This window comes from Neopsephotus bourkii, unplaced genomic scaffold (genome assembly GCF_033783945.1).
Source record: "Neopsephotus bourkii isolate Nb327-2 ecotype Australia unplaced genomic scaffold, CSIRO-AGI_Nbou_v1 NB_1250, whole genome shotgun sequence".
Lineage (NCBI taxonomy): Eukaryota > Metazoa > Chordata > Aves > Psittaciformes > Psittacidae > Neopsephotus > Neopsephotus bourkii.
The window spans coordinates 2623972-2642954 of NW_026901735.1; the positions used below are offsets into that span (position 1 = coordinate 2623972).

At 41.5% G+C, this 18983-nt stretch overlaps 1 protein-coding gene across 4 annotated transcripts in view; it reads right to left on the reverse strand.

The window, feature by feature from the left end:
• PLCB1 (phospholipase C beta 1) overlaps window positions 1-18983 on the reverse strand; it is a 400808-nt gene that overhangs the window by 55453 nt on the left and 326372 nt on the right. For all 4 annotated transcript variants that reach the window (XM_061364798.1, XM_061364801.1, XM_061364800.1 and 1 more), the window contains 8 exons: window positions 17413-17545; window positions 16358-16411; window positions 14659-14878; window positions 10804-10984; window positions 8345-8421; window positions 8168-8257; window positions 5903-5960; window positions 4992-5078 (listed from right to left, as the gene is read on the reverse strand). In XM_061364798.1, the coding sequence (XP_061220782.1) occupies window positions 4992-5078; window positions 5903-5960; window positions 8168-8257; window positions 8345-8421; window positions 10804-10984; window positions 14659-14878; window positions 16358-16411; window positions 17413-17545 (900 nt within the window). The remainder of the gene's footprint in view (window positions 1-4991; window positions 5079-5902; window positions 5961-8167; window positions 8258-8344; window positions 8422-10803; window positions 10985-14658; window positions 14879-16357; window positions 16412-17412; window positions 17546-18983) is intronic.

The following is an 18983-nucleotide window of genomic DNA, read 5'->3' on the forward strand; positions in this document are numbered from 1 at the left end:
GAATATACAAGCACCAAAACCCAAAACTGAGCAGTGAAGCAAACAGTAAATTATTTCAGCCCTCTTAACTCTCTGCTTTTTTGGCACATAGTGCCATAAGTAATCCCAGCTTAGCAGCCACAGATTCACAACAGGTTTCTTTTTAAACTTTGCAAATGTTTGAATTAAATGACAAAGAGTTAATTTTTACCTAAACAGGGAGAAAATAAAAGGAGAACTTTTCAAATGTTACACTATCAACTCATTTTTTTCATGCCTTTTTGCAATGAGTCTACTGTAGGAAGGCAACTTTCCCCCATTCAATCCCAATCCATTCAATGCAAAGTCCCAGGAAAGTCAGTAAACTGAAATAACCTTTTCTTCCAAACTCTTTCCCCAGAATTCTTGAAGAGTTGCCTGTGGTTGAACTGGAATGCATTTGGAAGGGTTTGAATTAGGTGCAGCTAGCCCAAAAGGCAACTTGGCTTCCGACAGAGGCGTAAAAGATAAAACCCCCCAAGGATTGTGGTGGACAGTGCATTGTTAATTATGTTACTGTGAATTATGCTGTGAGCTGAAAGGACACTGGAATAGTCATCAAAGTCCCAAGAGCTGCTCTCTCCAGATGAGCTAATAGAGCAGCTCTGAGCTCTGAGGTTAACTGAAATAAGATCTCAAAGTGCTGTGAAATACATTTGCTGTACTTGACCTCTTTCTGAAGTTAGGGCGGTGATACTGCTGACCCTGCTGTCAGTAGCAGCTCCACTTAACTCACTGACATCATCTCATGAAGATGACCACGCAGTTTCACATAAAGCACATATGACAAGTTGTAACCTTCACAAAGATCAATGGGTTTTGGATATTCTAACGAATCAGAAAGCATCGATCTGAAATCTATAGAATCATTCACTGGGTTTTCAAATATCCCCCTTTAAATAACACCCAGAAGGAAGGCATCATTGTGCAGCGCTGTTCCATCAACAGGCTTACATGGTGTGATTGTAAAAGCAGCCAGCCCTGAGAAGAAAGAGCTTGGAGGTCCCTCCCCGCCCTGTGTAATAGAAAGATGACACTTGAGCTATAAGAAGCTTACTGCTATAAAGGATCAACACCTTGTTAATCTGTTCTATAACTTGACTGTAGCATTTTATGTCCCCTTAAGTTTTTCAGGTACAGTGCTAATGTTAATTATTGATTGGATGTAGAAGTGTTGGCTCCCACTGGGTGCAATTAGTAACACGTCACATTGGGAGATTATAAATGTACATTCTTTGAAAGTGAGGTAGCATCCATCAGATGCTTGGATTTTCCATTATCAAGGACTGATTTATCATCTTTAAAAATTGTTTTCATTATATTTTCTGAAGAGAAAAAGGAATTTTATACCTTAGAACTGTATTCTCCTCATTCGTTTGAAAGAATGCAGAGACACAACTCTTAGAAGAAAGTCTGCACAGCTTATGGTGCCTCTGTACACCTGCTGGGCCTTTTCCCACAGGTGAAGCCTCACCCTGAGCAGCACCATTTTCCACACCTCTACAGGAACCCACACCGTCTGTCAGAACTGGCTAAGCTGTGGCTGTGAACAGTAGAGTACGTGTGAGCAGAAACATGAACATGGGCTACGACATGAGGAACCACATGAGTTCCATCTTCCTTGACAGAATATGGTCCACACTGAAGCCAGCACAGTCAGGTTAACTGGGCTGGCAGCAGGAGCTGACTGCAGGAGCACAGGTGTCTCAGCTATTATACTGAGATTTCAGTGTAACTCTGACCCACGAGCATGAATAACAAAAGTCTCATTGACTTCAATTAGAGGAGGCTTGGGTCTATTTACTGTAACTGAGTCGATTCTCAGAAAAATAATTAATTCCTTGTCATGTCTCATGTGTATTGATTTTTGTAATTACAATGAAATTGGAGGCAAGGGAGGGGAGGAGGAAATGCACTTGATTTATGTTTAATTCGATGCACAAGCTGTCAAGGACAGAGAAATTGAGATGCAATGACCAGGATCATCCTCGGTGCACTCCTCTGTGCTTAGACAAGTGCCAGACACCTGCTGTGGTGGAGAATCTGAAACCACACACTAACATACAGAATTCAGCATGGTGGTGCAAAGAGCTGTCTTTCTACAGCAGCCTCCCCAGCACGCAGAATAGGTGCCCAAGGGGAAGAAGATAAGGACTGGACAAGCTTAATGTGTATCAATGACTAAGAGGAGGAGACAAAGAATTAGAATGGGGGAGAAAAAAACATACAAGCTGTTGCTGATAATAAAGGTGCCAGTAGATAATGTAAGGAAAAAAAGAGGAGCAAGAGAAAAGCCTGGCTTGATGCTGTTGGGAAAAAGATAGGAGGAGAGCATTTGAGCTTTGTTTCCACTGCTTTCACTAAAATGGCAAGTTAGACATGTTTTGACCTACAGTCAGTGGTATTTGACTTGTTAGTTAGGTGATCATCGTGGAAGTGGCTGCCCTGTTTCCATACACACACAGAGCAGAGGATACTGCTCAAGTTCTCATTTCTACAGCATCAGAGATCAGTTTGTCGTAAAGATATCCTCATTACTTACACAGATACAGTATGATCTATTGGGTTCATCAAAGCCAATGCCTACACTGACTTCAGCAGGACCATAAGAAGCTGAAGAAGTATGTCCATCCTTTTGCCTGAAAGTATCAATTCAGAAAGTCTCCAAGTGTTACATGAGAAAAAAAGATTTTCTATATACAACAGCCCTGTAAATGAAAGATGCAAAAATCTCACATCCAAACACTAAGAAGACATTATATACACGAGGGAGAAGCAGAGTTTAAGGTTTTAAATCAATCCTGAGTTAAATACTTCCATGTAAGCACACGGCATTTTAAACAACAAGCAAGCCCTCTGCCTCCAGTGCAGGGAACTGATTTGCATCCAGTGTGTGCAGCTTCTAAAAGCTGTCGTCTAAAATGTCAGCAAGTTTTCTTCTGGTGACCCACGCACACCACAGCAGGAGAAGCTGCAAACTCAGACTTCAATAACTAAGTAAGCCTCAGTGGTGTGGCAGCCTGTTGGCAGCACTTTGTGACACGATATTCTTCCTGGCTAGGACAGAGCTCTGTGCTCAAAGTCGTAACGCAACAAACTGTGAGTCACTAATACATAACTCAATGACAGTGATGGATGACAGCAAATCTGTCTCCAATGGAACTATTGGTAAAAACACTAAAAATTCTTTCCCTCTTAATATATTAAACTCTTCATTTAGGGCTTGAGCTGCTACTGCCAGAAAACCCTTTTAACACAGCTAGCATCGATCTTAGTGCACGTTTGAATACTGAAGCACAAGAGATCAACCTAGAAATGCTGCTGTTTGCACAAAATCCATTGGTGGTTCTCAGCTGGGAAATCGTTTGATCTATTTTATATCATACGCCCTGTCACTGAGGAAGCAAATATGGATATGAAAAATGAACATGAGGCAAAACATAAAAAGAGACTTCATAAAATGAGTAATTATGTTTTCCCTAAATCCTCTCATGCCAGCAAGAGGCAAATACCATCGTAAATTCAGCAAAGTCTGCCCATTTCTGTATGTGGGAAAGGAACAGGGGGTAGCCAGGCCCTGTGAGGCACACTGCTGCAGAGGTTTGCTCAGGAGAAATGGCGAGTGCTGACTGAGGAGCGCAGATTGCTGCAGTGCTTTAACTGATGGCCAGATGCAGGGGAAGACAAGGGATCTGGAGCAGCTCTGTTCCATGACCTAACACTTGGCATGTGGACAGCTGATGGAGGACTCTAAGCTACCAGTCCAGCATAATCTTTCAAATGCAACCCAAATCCTTAGTGACAAATGTTCAGTGCTTTATGCTAATAAAGCCAAGATAAAACAAAGAGAGGACACGACACAAAGAAGTAACCAAGTGCCCAAGGATTTGTGAAAACCCACTGCTGGAAGTGCCAGCAGATTATTTGAACATTTGAATTCCAGTCTTTTTAGTTCACATGCCTGAGAAACTCATGAACCTACAGCACCAAATATAAACCATAATATGATATAGAGTCTTTACACCCATGACATTAACAAGTTCCAGCTTATTTATAAACAGGACTTAAAAAGGAGAAGCAGAAAATCAGAATCACTAACATTTCTTATCCTGCCAGAGCTATTCAAGCCTTACCCTAGTTTATTGTCTGGGTATTTCACAGAAATGACATGACAACACTGATTACTCACACCCAATGCTAGAATTCAAGCTGTAATACAAGCACGGAAACATTTGGACTGTGGACACAGACAAGAAATGAAAAGTGAAGCCTAGAACACACATTGGAAGGAGTGCAGGAAAAGGAAAACAGACAGGACACAATGGGCTGTAAAGAATCATACTTGGATATGAACTCTGCCGAAAAGAAGCCTCCCTCTGTGCAGAACTCTGATTATACAGTTACCAAGGTGTTCCTACAGGAAAATCAAGTACAAGTGGAGGACTCTGAACCTTCTGCACTGACTTCAATGGCAGATCAGAAACGGTACTTCAGAATAGTGCATGCAGATGCAGTGCACAACATCAAACAGAGGAAATCCAGCAAGCAGTGTAGAATATTAAGCACTAGTATCATGAAAATGCTCATTGTTTTCCACAGAAATACATCCTCATCAATTATCACAAATAGCTGCGGCAAGCATGCTAAAAAGATATCTCTTTTTCTTTTCAATGTAAACTGTGTTTTGGTTTTGTACTGCTAAAGCACAATGAAGGGCACACTCTGCTGGTCAGAAGCACCATTTACACCGTGTAAGTACCAAAAACCAAACCCCACTGTATGGCATCTGGACTTGAAGTGGTGCTCCATAGTAGGCTGCTACATGACTTTTTTCCATCCTGAATATTAGACAGTGGCTATGATGCTGTGAATGGACTTTCTCATGCTTAAACATCAGCCTACCTGCTGTGAGAACACTTTCTTTCCTGAAGGACACTTTTTAGCAGTACAACTTATGTGCAAAAACTCTTTACCTTAGGCTTTTCATCCAGTATTTGCTGACGGATCTCCTTGTGTTTTTCTACAAGTTTCTCCTGTCTTTTACTCTGAGCATCTTCTAGCTGTAAGAAAAGAGCAGAAAATCTTTCAGAGACTGCACATCCTCGCATTCCCACCTCTTCCCCAACAAATATTTCATTCCTTTGTCAAAACCAAATAATTCTTGTATCAAATTACACACCATTGTCACAAGCAGCTGTGAGCACAACTGCGCTAATGGTTGCGTGTGGACAACGTATCTCAGGTGTCACACGTGGGGTTTAGAATCAGAAATGTCTCAAGGACGTACTGTAGACTTTCAATGCCACTAAGCATAATGCATTTTAAACCTCCTAATGTTTTGCTTTAGTTTTTATTGTTGAAGCTGTGTGAGATGGACCCTCTTCCCAGAAGAAGAGGATTTGCACCCTAGAGCCCTCAGTGAACATGCTGACAGATTTGGGGCCCCATTTAACAAAGCGCTCAGACACGTGTCTGACTCCAGCAGGAATCAGGGATAGTTTATTTGCTAATTCTTTAGGTTACTTCCTGAATCAAGGCCTCTGTGAGCAAAAATGGGCCAACTTTTGAAATGAACTCTCTCTGTACTGAAATAAAGACAAAATTCAATAGTGGCATATGTTTCATAGTGATTTCACACATCACAATGCCACAGGGCACACATTCAGCCAGTGTAAACCACCTACAGCTTCGGAAAAGCCAACACCTTTAATGAGGTTCTTTGACTTGTATTTACTCATAGAGCTCATAGGATGCTTTCTGCTTTTCAGTAGCTATACAAATGTAATTATGCTGAAGCTTAGAATCTGCAGTTTAAGATGACCTAAAATACAAAAGCTGGTAGTTCAAATCCCAAAATGAAAAATAGACATATGGCCTCACGTACCCGTTTTATGTACTGCACCACCTCCTGGATATAGGATCGAATCATTTCAGTCTTCTCCCTGGGGAGAAGCAAACAAGTTATTGTCAAGAAGATCACACCAGTATATTTTCATCCCCCACAACTCCTCAGAAAATAAGGCTATGCTTTGTGCTTTGAATATAGGGATCTGCTTACTTAACTTCTATCCACTTTCTGAATGTGCCCTTTGTAACAGGCTGCATCCTTCTTGTATGAAGGGCTCAGATTCCCCATGACCACAACAAACTCCTTGTTCTTTCACAAGAAGCTATTGCCATATGGTACTGCCACGTCTTCAAAGTGATGGTGATGTTCCTTAAGGCCCAAACATCTCAGCGTGTGCTGTCATCAGTAGCTGCACACTGCCACACTGTGGCACATTATATAGTAGAGAAATACTCTCTAGAGCTGAGTCTGCTGGTGACATCTCAGAGACAATGCAAAGTTCCTCCAAAGAGCCCATCAGACTTGAATTCAGTGCCCACCTTTGCTATGTAAAGTACTTACTTCACGTTCAGCTTTATGCAGTGTAAGTGTCTCTGTAAGATAGCTATTAGGTAACCACTGGTCAAAGGCTGAAGATGAGATCCCCCGAAGGGATAAAGGCACACATAAAATAACAATCTGTGAATACCTGAGTTGATCAGATTCCAGACAGAACGCTCAAACCTAATTGCCTAACTCAGGAACAGTGGATTGCTCTTCAGGTGGCATTAAAATCTGATGGGTTTAGGTAGCTACACAGTGAGACAGATTAAGGAAGAACAATTAATGCGATGTCTTAATTGCTTTCCTAAGTGTGTGCAAAAGCTCTACACAACCAACATCTGGGTGACTCGAATAGGATTCACCAGAAGGTCTTGCTACTCTGTGCTCTCCTGCGAGAGTGAGGACAAACTATGTCACTGGGCAGAGGAAGGCGAGTTTCTCATGTAGTTCCCATCTCACCCAAGGGCTCTTGGAAAAGCCTGGAAAAGGAAAGCCCTTGGGAAAAATGAGAGCAAAATAAAGCATTTCTCCATGGGTGTTTCTGAGCCTTTCTCACCAGCATCTTGTGAACCTCTCAGCAAGTAATTCCCTACTGCAATTGATTTTTACTGCTATAACATTTTTGTAATGACTAACTACTTTTTTCCAATACGACTTCCATGCCCTCTGGCCAGCTCTAACCAGATTAAGTGTTTCTTCCTCTGTTTTCATAATCAGTTATTCTCCCTTTGTTATCTTTGTTCCTAGGATGCTTCTAAAAGGGCTACAATATTGATTCTTAAACTATCTGATGCAGTTCATTGTGTAAGCGTGAGCTTCTTTTAGTGTTACCAAATACACAGATTCTATGTTGAGAGGGTCCAGAACCTGTATAAACCCTTTTACCTGTAGAAAACCAAACACAGTCGTGTCTTTGTTACTTACAAAACTCAAAAATTGCAGATTTTTCTCCTTTTCCTCCTGTATTTTAAACTGTCCTTAAATGGTACTAAAGTAAAGGCTGGTAACAAGAATATCCCAGTAAACAGTGCAAGATTAAAATGCCCCATTTTCTTTTTGAGTTGCTTGCCAAAGCAATGAAGGAGGACAAACAAACCTACATCCTGTGCCCTTGGGAAGAATACGATCAACTTGCGCAACTACAGTTTGTATTTTCTGGAGGTGCATGAATGAAATGAATACTCCTGTCCCTGTTCACAGGAACAGCACCCTCAGAGCTCAGCTTTTCTCTCTCACACACCCAAAGTGACTGCACACTGAGTAACACTGTCACTGGAGGAGAATCGCAGCATCCAAGGGGAATTTATCACCTAAGAAGAACAGACCTTCCAGTGTGTTGCTGCTGTTTCTTTTGGAGAGCGGCTTAACTGAGTTCAGAAGAAAAGATAACCCACAAATAAAACCCTAAGTTAAAGTGATATCAAACCCTGCAGGAACTGAAGCCACTAAGTCTATTTATACTCAGAGGTGCAGCGCCTGGATTAACAGCATCCAAGTGAATCACTTGGTCATGCCACTTGCAGGCATGTCCCCATAGCACTCACTAGCACCTTTGTGACCTCTCAGTGCTCACAGAACAGGAGATTACATTAGTCCCAGGAAATTAAATTAGTATCAGCACAAGTAAGGGCTCCACTGCTCTGGGGAGGTATTACACCTGCCTTGTACTTAGGATTGAGACCTTTCTTTGATTTTCCAGTTGTGAGAAATCTTGCCTCCTTGTAACATACAAGGGTATGGATCTAGGGATAGACTTACTCTTCCATTTGATTTTTGTCCTTGGACTTTGCTTCTGTGATCTTCTCCTGCCTCTTCTTGTCCATTTTTTTCTTCAATTCTTTCTTTTCTCTGAAGCATAAACAGTAAGTCAGTTCAAAACGCATCTAAGCAAAAAACAGGGAGTAGTAATCAATTGTAAGGGGAATAGCACCTTACTTTTCACATGTTTCCTTCAGTTTCTTTAGCTGGCTGTTCTGACACTCCTCTGCTACATCTGTCAACTTCTGAATAAGCTAAAAAAAGGAAATCCCAAGAAACAAGAAGATGTATTTTCAGCTCAACATCAGCCATGCCTCTAAGTTTCCTCAGAAGTCCGTAGCAGACATGAAAGTGTTCCAGTGTTCCCTGAGTAAGCAAATGCTCAAAAACCAGTAAACATTCTTATCAGTGTAAATGCTTTCTTAACTTGCGGAGTTCAGCCTGACCTGTGTGTGTCCAACTTACACAGAAACTGCTATTGCTCTGGGCACACTCCTATCACTACAGTCCCTGGTGAAGAGTCCCTCCCCAGCATCCTTGTAGGACCCCTCAGATACTGTAAGGCTAAAACCAAATACATTTTGCAGCTTTTACCTCTACTAGGAATTAAAATGTCTATGTAATTCGTATGTGGTCACAAACTGAATGTATGCAATAGAAATTGCAAACTGAATTTCTGTGTCACTGAGTATTCAAGGTTCTCTGCGAGTGCTGAGATAGGACAACGGGCAACAGGTTAAAACTTAAACAGGGGAGTTTAGATTGGATATAAGGAGGAAATTCTTTCCTGTTAGGGTGGTGAGGCACTGGAATGGGTTTCCCAGGGAGGTTGTGAATGCTTCATCCCTGGCAGTGTTCAAGGCCAGGTTGGACGAGGCCTTGGGACGACATGGTTTAGTGTGAGGTGTCCCTGCCTGTGGCAGGGGGGTTGGAACTGGATGATCTTAAGGTCCTTTCCAACCCTAACTATTCTATGATTCTATGATTCCTCTTGCATTGAGCATTATTACATGGAACAGCTTGGATATCAGGGTGGTCAGGTGGATATTGAAAACTCTTGAGAGCTGAGAAAGTTAAGCATAGAGAAACATAGCCTATATTTTGATCACAGAATTGTGGATTCAATAGAATCCGAGTCACTGGTTTGAAATCTGCTGTGTCCAGTCCCATTCGTGCTGAAACCGCTAATAAAAAGAGGGTTCTTAGGCTGGTGATGCTGATGGGAGAGGAGACATGGACATGGCTTGTGCGCTAGTTCAATGAGTGGTGAATTAAAGTTGGAAATGGGACCAGTTTGATTTGATCACCCCCTCTAATTTAAGTCTGATTCTGTAAAATAATCCTCTCAGGATGAGGATCCAGAGAACGTTACAATAATGCCTAGCGAGTCTGATCCAGCTTTTCAGTTCTTAGATAAAAGAAGAAAGATAGCAACAATAGGCTCTCCTCTAAAAGAAATACATCACAAAGAATCTCCCAGCTGCAAGGCAGATTTTAACTGGAATATGAACTCCTGCACAGCTCAAAGGGAAAACTGTCTGAAAGTTCTGTGCAAAAAAATGCACTTATCCTGACACTATCTAACTGGATAATGCTGAAAACGTATCTTTGCTTTGACAAATGCCATTTCCCATTCTGAAATAAGAAATGAGTTAGCTTTGAATGGAAGCTCAACTATTTGGGTCAAAAATGGCTCATTTTTATAATGATTAAAACCTCTGAGATACAAACTGTTACCTGAATGTGGACATGTAACTGGTGATAGACAGGGCACCACTTGGGAACTGCAGCCCTGTGCTGTGATCCACAAGAGTGACTTTGTGAAAAGGCCTTGCCAAGAGAGATCTACTCGTATCACTCCTCTGACCTGCTCTGTTTGGATGGCAGGGCAAAGCAGACAATTCACCCAACATGTAATAAGGCAAAACATCATATAACAGGAAAAGAACTGTGAGAGGATTGCCTGGACTTGAGGAACAGTTTGCACTCCTGTAACACCCTTTAAAAGTGTTCTTTTCTGCCTGAGAACATCCAGCAGCATCAGCTTCCATCTGCCCAAGCTCCTCCTTTTCAGCTCAGAGGGCCTAAGATCCTGCTGTACTTGTCAGCCAAACTCCAGCTGTAAAAACAAGCTGGCTTGGACTGATGAACACAAAATATTTCTTCGCTATATACAGACTGTATCCCGCATCCGCTTAAAGCCTTCATCTGCAACAGGAACACTGCTTGGCACAACTCTATGCCCTGAGGGATTGTTTGAATCTATTTTCATGGTATTTCAATCTATTTTCTTACTTCCTTGAGTGTTTTCTGTTTAAAAAAGTGGCAGAACAAAACGGGAACACCATCCAAAAGCTGCAGTAAACTGAGACTTATGTAACTAGAGGTAAGGACTCTGTGTTAGCAGTAGTAATAATCCTGTTGCCTTTCCCCCTTCCATCCAAACCCTTCCAAGTTGTTCCACGTGTTAGTGACAAAGTGACACAACAAGCCCTTGAACTTGCAGCAGACCACAGGGAATCAAGCTCTGAGATGGACTCCCAGTAAGAGGAAGCCCCACTTAATTATACTGTCATGCTGCTTTCATTACTCGCCCTGAGACCGCTACAGCAAAGCAGACAACATAACAAATGTACCAGCTTAATGTGCTCTCGTTTCTGGTACTTCTCACTGTAATATTGCTCCTGTCGGAGATTCAGCAGCTGCTGTTGTTGCTTCTCCTTCAGCTCAACTAGCTTCTGGGTCATTTCGGAGTCGAGTGCAGCTAATTCCTGTTCAATAGTTGAAGAACTGTGGTCTGGGCTGCCCATTTCAGATCTGCAAAGACAAACAGATGCAGACAAGGTCTAAATCATTGGTTATATATAGTCCCATAAGTTTCTGAGCACCACCTATAGGGCCAGAAGCTGATTTTAGGTCTGGTAAGTCCAATAATGTAACCTTTAAGGAAAAAAATGCGTTAAGAGTTTATTCACGGGATGGCTGTTGCTTTTAAACCTCATTTTACCAACCCATCATGGTGGTGTGAGCCAGAGTATAAATGAGCTATAAATGAAACTGCCAAGATTTCCCATAAACAGATGCTCATCAACTTGTTTATCCACTTCTAGACATGTAACTCCAACTTCAAAGCTGCTCAGTCCTCAGCAGAGACGGTGAATGCTAAGTACTGTGAAAACAGAGTCATCCTTGCATGCACTTAGCAATAGATTTATGAGTGTAGCTTTATATCTGCATTTATAAAACATCCCTTTCATCCCTTTCTTTAGCAAATTCTCCCCCCTTCAGGAAATGCCACGCATAGCACACAGAGAGGAAAGTGCTCTATGGGCTGCTGAGTTCAGGAGGGAATTTAACACCCCAGTGGGGAGTAAACCTCAGAAAGGAAGCACAGAGGAGCAAAGGAAAAATATAATGGGGTAGCTAAAAATCACCACTGAGGAACAGTCTGGGTTGGGTTTTGTTTTCTATTTATTCTGTCTTGAGAGAGAAGGAAGGAGAGAAGTGATTGGGAGACATGATGACACAAAACTGCTCAAGGGAAAAATAAGCAGCAAAAGCAGCCTCATTCTCAGGCCAGCACTCAACCAAACCCAAGACAAATATGGCCAAAAACCCCTTCACAGGCTGTGTCCCTGCTCTGCTGCCATGTTTAGTGCTGTGCTCAGGTGTTAAAGCAGTTGCCTGGGAAACCTCAGTGCCTGAGACAGCTAAAACAGCAAAACCTTGAACAGTGAGAAAAATGAGTTTGCTACTCAGATATATGCACAGCTTACAATGCAGAGAACTCACTACACTGCTGCCTCTCTCCTGTCTCCTGGGTTCAAGTTTGCTGCTACTGTCAACTCCAGTTACTTCAACTGAAATAACGCAAGGCTGCTTTCATCCATCTGAGAAAACAAACCCCAAGGTAGCCTCTTCTTATTTCTTCTGTTTTGGTTGTATCTCAATATTCCACTAAGAGGTTAAGTGGTGTCAGTGGGATAGGCGAGGACAATTTAACTACAGACAGCATTAATGAATATTAATGTCAGCATATATGCCATTACAATATACATTTCTCTTGTATCTTTGAGAAGAAGGAATAAGGCCTACTTCTAAATGCTGGCTAAAATAGTAAAACTGCCTTTTAAGGGACACAATCGTTAAAGAAACTGCAGACCACCACCAGCAAAACACTTGTGCATGTGTATACACGAATACCTCAGTGGCTTTACTGAATCTGGACCCAGTTTTAGGCAAGGGCATGAAACACGGATTGCATCTGACCACAGACAGTACATTTTTGTGGCAATCTGATAGAGGGGCTCCTGATGCAGTAGTGTTTTACTCTTCGCAGTTAAAGCAAATAGATCCAGAAATAACTGAAAATGATAAAAATGGCAATTTTCCTTGGGATGCAGCATTCTATCAGAAGTCTGCTGATTGAGCCAGTATGTACTTGCAAGTTTGAAAAGCCCCACAAATATAGTCCTTGCCTTTTTAAAATTCAACCTCAGATTTTCCAACTTGCAGATTTCTCTGTATCTGCACATAAAGCTTCACATCTCTGAAATCACTGTGACAGCTCTGTGTAATAGACTGCAGGCTTTCACGGCGTGATACTGACTTATTGTCAGAATTCTGTTACAAAAAAACCCCAACTAAAATCCTTTTTCCTCAAAGATGAGTTGTTTTATTTATTCAGTTCGATTTTCTGCTTCCATTTGAATAGAACATGAGGAAAGAAAGAAACACGACATTGCTTTGTCTGCCAATCTCACGCACACTGATGATGGATATCACTGTGTGTGCAGTTGACATCCAGCCATTAAGGGAGTTTGTTGAACTCAAGTGTAGAAACCAAAAGCCTGAAAACTGGCAACAGTTAAGGCCAGCTGAACATAGGTATATTATGAGTGTTAAGCTCTTATTAAAGTCAATGACATTCTGTCATGAAGCAAGCATAAATGAATAAGCTCCTTCCTAGGGACAAGTTATGGCCTGAATCCCAGTCACTGACATTTAGAGGTATACAATTAAGAAAGCTGGCAGCCAGAGCATGCTTGCAGCTCTTATCTCTGATGATCTCCTACCATAAAGTATCAGGTCATTTGATTTAATGTTCATTCAATGTCCTCATATTTAAGAACTGCAGCCATATGAATTTTGTGTAAAAGTTAAAGGAATTTTGTGCTTATCTAACTGCTGTAAAAAATAAGTTACATTAAAATGAGAATGCCTCACTAATGGGAGAAATAAAAGTTCAGTTCCAACAGGTTCAGACACTGCAATGGCTGACATACACACATGTATACGTTTTGCCATATACACAAGAATTGCTCTTTAAGACACAGAGCCTTGCCATATGAACAAGACAATAACTGTGGAAAGATTATCAAGTCATAACAGTCTTTGCATTTCAAATTGATAGTGATAAATACAACTCTCCTTCCTTATTATTACCTCAACAAGTGATATAAAAATCATATCAGCACACGCAGAGAGATAGGGAAATGCAAGACTCTGAGATGACATAGCACAGAAGGAACGTGCATGCAGAGGCAAAGCCAAGCAATCATTAAGAGATCCCCAAGTGGTCTGATCAATCATAATTTAAGCAGTAGGTAAATGTTAATGACTTTCAAGTGTTTCTTTTACCTAATTATGTATCTGATGCCTTCTACTCTAGTGTGAGTATTTTCAAGGGCTCTAACTTGGAGACAATGCTCTTCATCTCCAAATTCAGAGTATCTGTTTCACCCGTAAATAGTATAGAAGAGGACTTAGTTTTGTTCCTGTTTTGACATTTGGGTCTCTTCCACCACCAGCAAACACACTGTGGTGGCCCAGAGGAAACAAACTGCTTAATATGGGCAGGATGACCATGTGTGATGGCTGCAAAACCTTCTCTTTGCTTAAAAAGGGAGCTATATTATAAAGGTATATTATTAAGTGTGGAGCAGAAGTTTCCATGGAACTCCTCCTAAAGGAGGTCAGCATGGGAGAAGGTGATGTGCTCTGATGGAATGTGCTGCAGTTGACACAAGTGGGAAAGTAAAACCCTTTATCTAGATAGGTCTGAGTTCTTTCACGCTGCAGTCTGGTTTCTCAACTGTCCCAGTATGCAGTGAATGCCCCTCTCATAGGTTGTGATTAAGCTCACTACCTAACCAGTGACTGCTGTTGGCAGCTCAGCTGAGTTACCCACCCATACCAGTGGCCTAGAGTAAGTCCCAAATAAATACTGGATGCCCTCATTTGCAGGAAAAAGAGGTATGTAACATGGTGAACAACTTATGCGGCTTCCAGCAGGAGAGCAGCACGTCATGGAGTGTGCTGTTCCTGATGATTTCCATATCAAAGGCTCTGACTTCATTTTACGTGGGAATCTTGCTGCTTTTGATTTTTTCCTCTACTTTAATGTCACCTCTATATTAATTGCCTACTATAAAAGAAGACTTGAGTGAAGATCTCTTCCACCAAGAGCAGGAACGCTATGTCCAACATACCTTTTCTTACTGTCTCTTTTTGCTGTCTTTTCTAGAACGGATCTCCGTCGCAGGTAGTCATTTTGGATTTCATTGTACTTTGCAGTGTGCTCTTTGATAAGGTCGGTGGTTTTCTTGTGATGCCGCTTTACAAGGTCCTTCATTTCCTTGTAGTGCTTCTTCTGAAGCTTAACAAAAGACTTCTGTTGTTTTAGCTCCTCGATGGTCTGTGCTTCCACTTCTACAATGACAATAACAAAAGCCACTTCAGTTTTCTAATAATGGATGATTTCAATCAGAGAACCCAGGAACTGCCATGCTGCTTTACTGCAGGTAAGTGAAATGTGCTAGCTTAAACTGAGTAGACTTACCTGGAAATAAGCTACCCAGACTAATAATACTGTGACAATTCTAAGTGATAGAAGAGTAAGAAGTGAGATGAAAATTTAGAACACCAAGATGTGCAGCAAAATAAACCCCATGTATTTTCTTTCCTCAAGGCCTTTCAGATGCAAAAGATTCCCATCAGCCCAACATACAAAAACATGACCTTACACAGATCTGAGTACAGTTCTTTTTTATACCCACTGTACCAACACTTCAAGGCTCCCTTCTCTCTGGATGGGCCACATAACATGCTGATGCCTAAACCCCCTTCACAAAGAGCACTTCAGCTGCCTGCTCTACTGCCTGGAGGCATCTGTCCCGGTATCACCCTGGCATCTTGGGAGAGACTTCACTTTTCCTCTTCATGGAGATCCTGCATCAGAGGAGTCATGGCCATCTGACTGCCAGTCCAGCGAAGGATTGGTAGCTAAGTTGGCAGCGGTCTAGTGCTCTCATCCAACCACAGCTATGAAGGATGTCCTGCTCTGTGAACCTAGATCACAGCTCAGGCTCAGTGTCTGCTCATCTGACCTGCATGGGCTCACCCCAAAACAGCAATTCAGAAAAAACCCAAAACCAAAGCCCAAAAAGATGACTTGCATGATCTGGGGTCACAGAAAAAACAGACTGAAGAGTCCTTCCCAGACAACACACTGACTGTATGAGGCCAGCAGGTACTACCATAATCAAGGCCAGCCTCTTTGTACTGCACATGAGGGAGACTGAGTAAGAGGCTCTCAACTCACAGGATTTCATGGGTCTTACCTGTTTTCCACTCCTAAATATAGGCCTACATAAGATTTGTTCTAACACAGGAGACTGGCTATAAAATAAATTGAGCTAGGTTTGCAATCTAACATCAAGCTGGAGGACAGGACTCCCAGTTGAACAGCAGGGCACTATTTAACTGACAGGCCACTTTGCTTAATGTAATGTTCATTTTCAGTTTTGTAGGAGCAATGGGAACACTGCAAGGGCAATGAAGATAAAATGGTTTCACTACTATTCACAATATTCAGAGCAAATTTAGCTTCTGTTCCTGTACCGGTGCTGGTCTTTTGTCTGCATTAGATGGTAACGTTGTGCCTGTGAAACTACAATGCTGGGATACTTTAAAAAAATTCCCTGTTGGCACCCAATACTGATCCTATGAAACATGCTCAAACATTTAATACCTTCAGAGCTGAGGAAGAAAACAGGTTTGCTCATTTTCTATGAGTTGCTGCAGTCCCAATTGCTCATAGAAGTGTCTAAGCCAGATGGCCTATTTCATAAAAAGTATATTTAACAAAGAAGTGCAGCATTCATGCAGTGTAAAGTGTGTATTTATTACCTGTGAGGACACTCTGAATAAGATCTTCTGTCTTTGCAGGTGCTTTCACCGAACCTAGAGGTAAAAGAGATGACTAATTCTAATTGTTTTAAGACAACAGCCATTATCATGCTGCTTGACTGCATATTAAAACAGGGTAGGTGACGCAGGATGCATGCACACTGATGCGGGCATTTGTTAGTCATTTGAGAAAACCCAGAAGAGTAGCAACAGCAACACTGATCCTGTGAACCCAGGGAGGTTGTGAATGCTCCATCCCTGGCAGTGTTAAAGGCCAGGTTGGACAGAGCCTTGAGTGACGTGGTTTAGTGTGAGGTGTCCCTGCCCATGGCAGGGGGGTTGGAACTGGATGATCTTAAGGTCCTTTGCAACCCAAACCATTCTATGGTTCTATGAACCCACCCAAAAAGGGAACCTTCCAACACCCACCTGAGCTTTGCTGTTTTCCTTCTGAAAAGGATGTTATTGAGCTCACTCATACGAGTCATTTAAGTGGTATTAGGCTGATGTTTAGTACAACTGCCCTATATTATGCTGTCAGTGCAAAATTTCTGTGCACAAGATAAATCCAGGTGCTTGGAAGTCAGTTAGATCAAGCCTATGAAGACTGCAGTCATAAAATTGAAACACTGTGGTTTAGCAAGCATTTGTTACAGAAGATGTTTCAATACCTATCAAAATATAGAACTATCTAAGACTGTTTTGTGTGTGGAATTAGATGTAACTATAGGCATAGATCATGCATATTTGCAAAAACAATTTAAAGACATATCTGCACTTGCAACAAACAGAAAGAAAAAGCAAGTTTTATTGCTTTTAATGAGCTTCAGTTGCACCAGAAAAGCAACTCTTAAGTAGAAGATACTTGTATGTTTGAAGAAGACTGGCCCTAACAGCATACAATAACAGGAGGAAAATTTACCCTATTTTATGAGACAAAACCAACCAAACGCAATGCCCCAACTTTGTTCTTTAAATGCCAAGCACATGAAAGATTATTATCCAGCTTTATTTTGGAAAGATGGGACCTTTTTGGTTTTCCTTTCTTTTCTTACCTGGTGCTGGTTGGCTATGGACAACCTGAGTTGCTGGTTTCGGTGTAAGAGAGGCAGTGCAATTGACTCCATTTTCTGCTGGTGCTGGCCTAGGTTCACTGTTAGCTTCTGATGGTGCATCTCCATGGTCAATCTGGAAACACAGCATGATTCCATTATTCTTCCTAACTAACAGACTTCTGTTATTTACCTGCAGGTCTAGTTTAGCCTCTTTTTTACATATGTAATATTCTCTAAATGTTATATATAAATCATTCTAACAGCAAACAAACCAAAATGATATCCTTAAGAGCTCTGGTAATCCAGGTGGTTCATTTGTGCAGGGTAAATATCAAGAAGAAATAGAGTATGTATTGTTCTGAAAGAGTATTTTTCTTATAAGAGGCTATAACTCATGGGGGATGTCTCTCAGCACAGTCCATATTAGCTGCACCAGATGTGAGATCTGTCTTTGATTGAAAAGCATTGTTTTCTGCCATAAAACCTTTCTAGAAATAACACAGAAGCTGGCCTGAAAATGCTACTCAAATCCCTGCTGTGAACAAAACGTGTACACCAAATTACTTTCACATTCCATAGCTACACGCAGCACTGTTGTTATTCACCATTCTTACAGAACAGAGACATGCTTCTGATTCCCAAGATCTTACATTCTTGTAATTACACTCCAAGGATAATATGTAAACAGTATCTCCATCCTGCTGCATAAATACATCTGTGGTAGCCAAATATTTAAGCATTTTCCACAAGCTTTTCTTTCTCTCCAGTTTCCTGTAAGGCTCAGGCTTACAGTGTGCATTGTACTATGCATTAAACACCTTATTTCTCTTGGTTTTAAGCAAGCACCCAGCACTCAGCAAGAAGAAGGTCATTCAAAGCCATTCTTATCTTGAAATGGCCAAGCCCTGCTTCCTGCTGTCCCTGCAAGGGGCCAGTTGCCATGGTGTCTCAGGGTGGTCTTGGATTTGTTCCTTCAGCTGCTCCGGTTCATTCTTTGATGGCAATCACGTTACACGCAGAGGCAGGATACTGCAACTGTTGGTTTTTTCCCCTTCATTACTCCACACTTGCAAGGCATCAGCCTGCACTGCATCATCAGAGGCAAAACACATTTTGATCTGAGTGTTTTGTGCTGCTCCTGCTGCTGCTGCCTTCGTCTTGGCCCTGACAACATACTGCACATTGCAAACCTATTTCTGTCTCAGTAGCCTATTTCTACTAAAATTATAGAGATACTGTAGTCAGAAACATGATGCAACTGAAAACCAATGCCAACAACATCATTTATCTCAAGCAGGAATGACTGCAATAAAACAAGGAAAAACATGATCTAGCCAACATTTATGATAGTAGAATGACGTAGCTGTGGCAAAACACATGGTCATCCCCTCAACTGTCCTTAAAACATACTCCTCACAAGATACAACTCATTAGTTTAATAAAAACAATGTTTGCTTTACAGATCATCAACATTTAATACAAACGAAGCTAGAATTCCTAACTTCTGGCAAGTCTGTGCCCCAAATGTCCCAGCATGGGAAAGTGGGTATTATCTTCCTTTTGGGGGACTA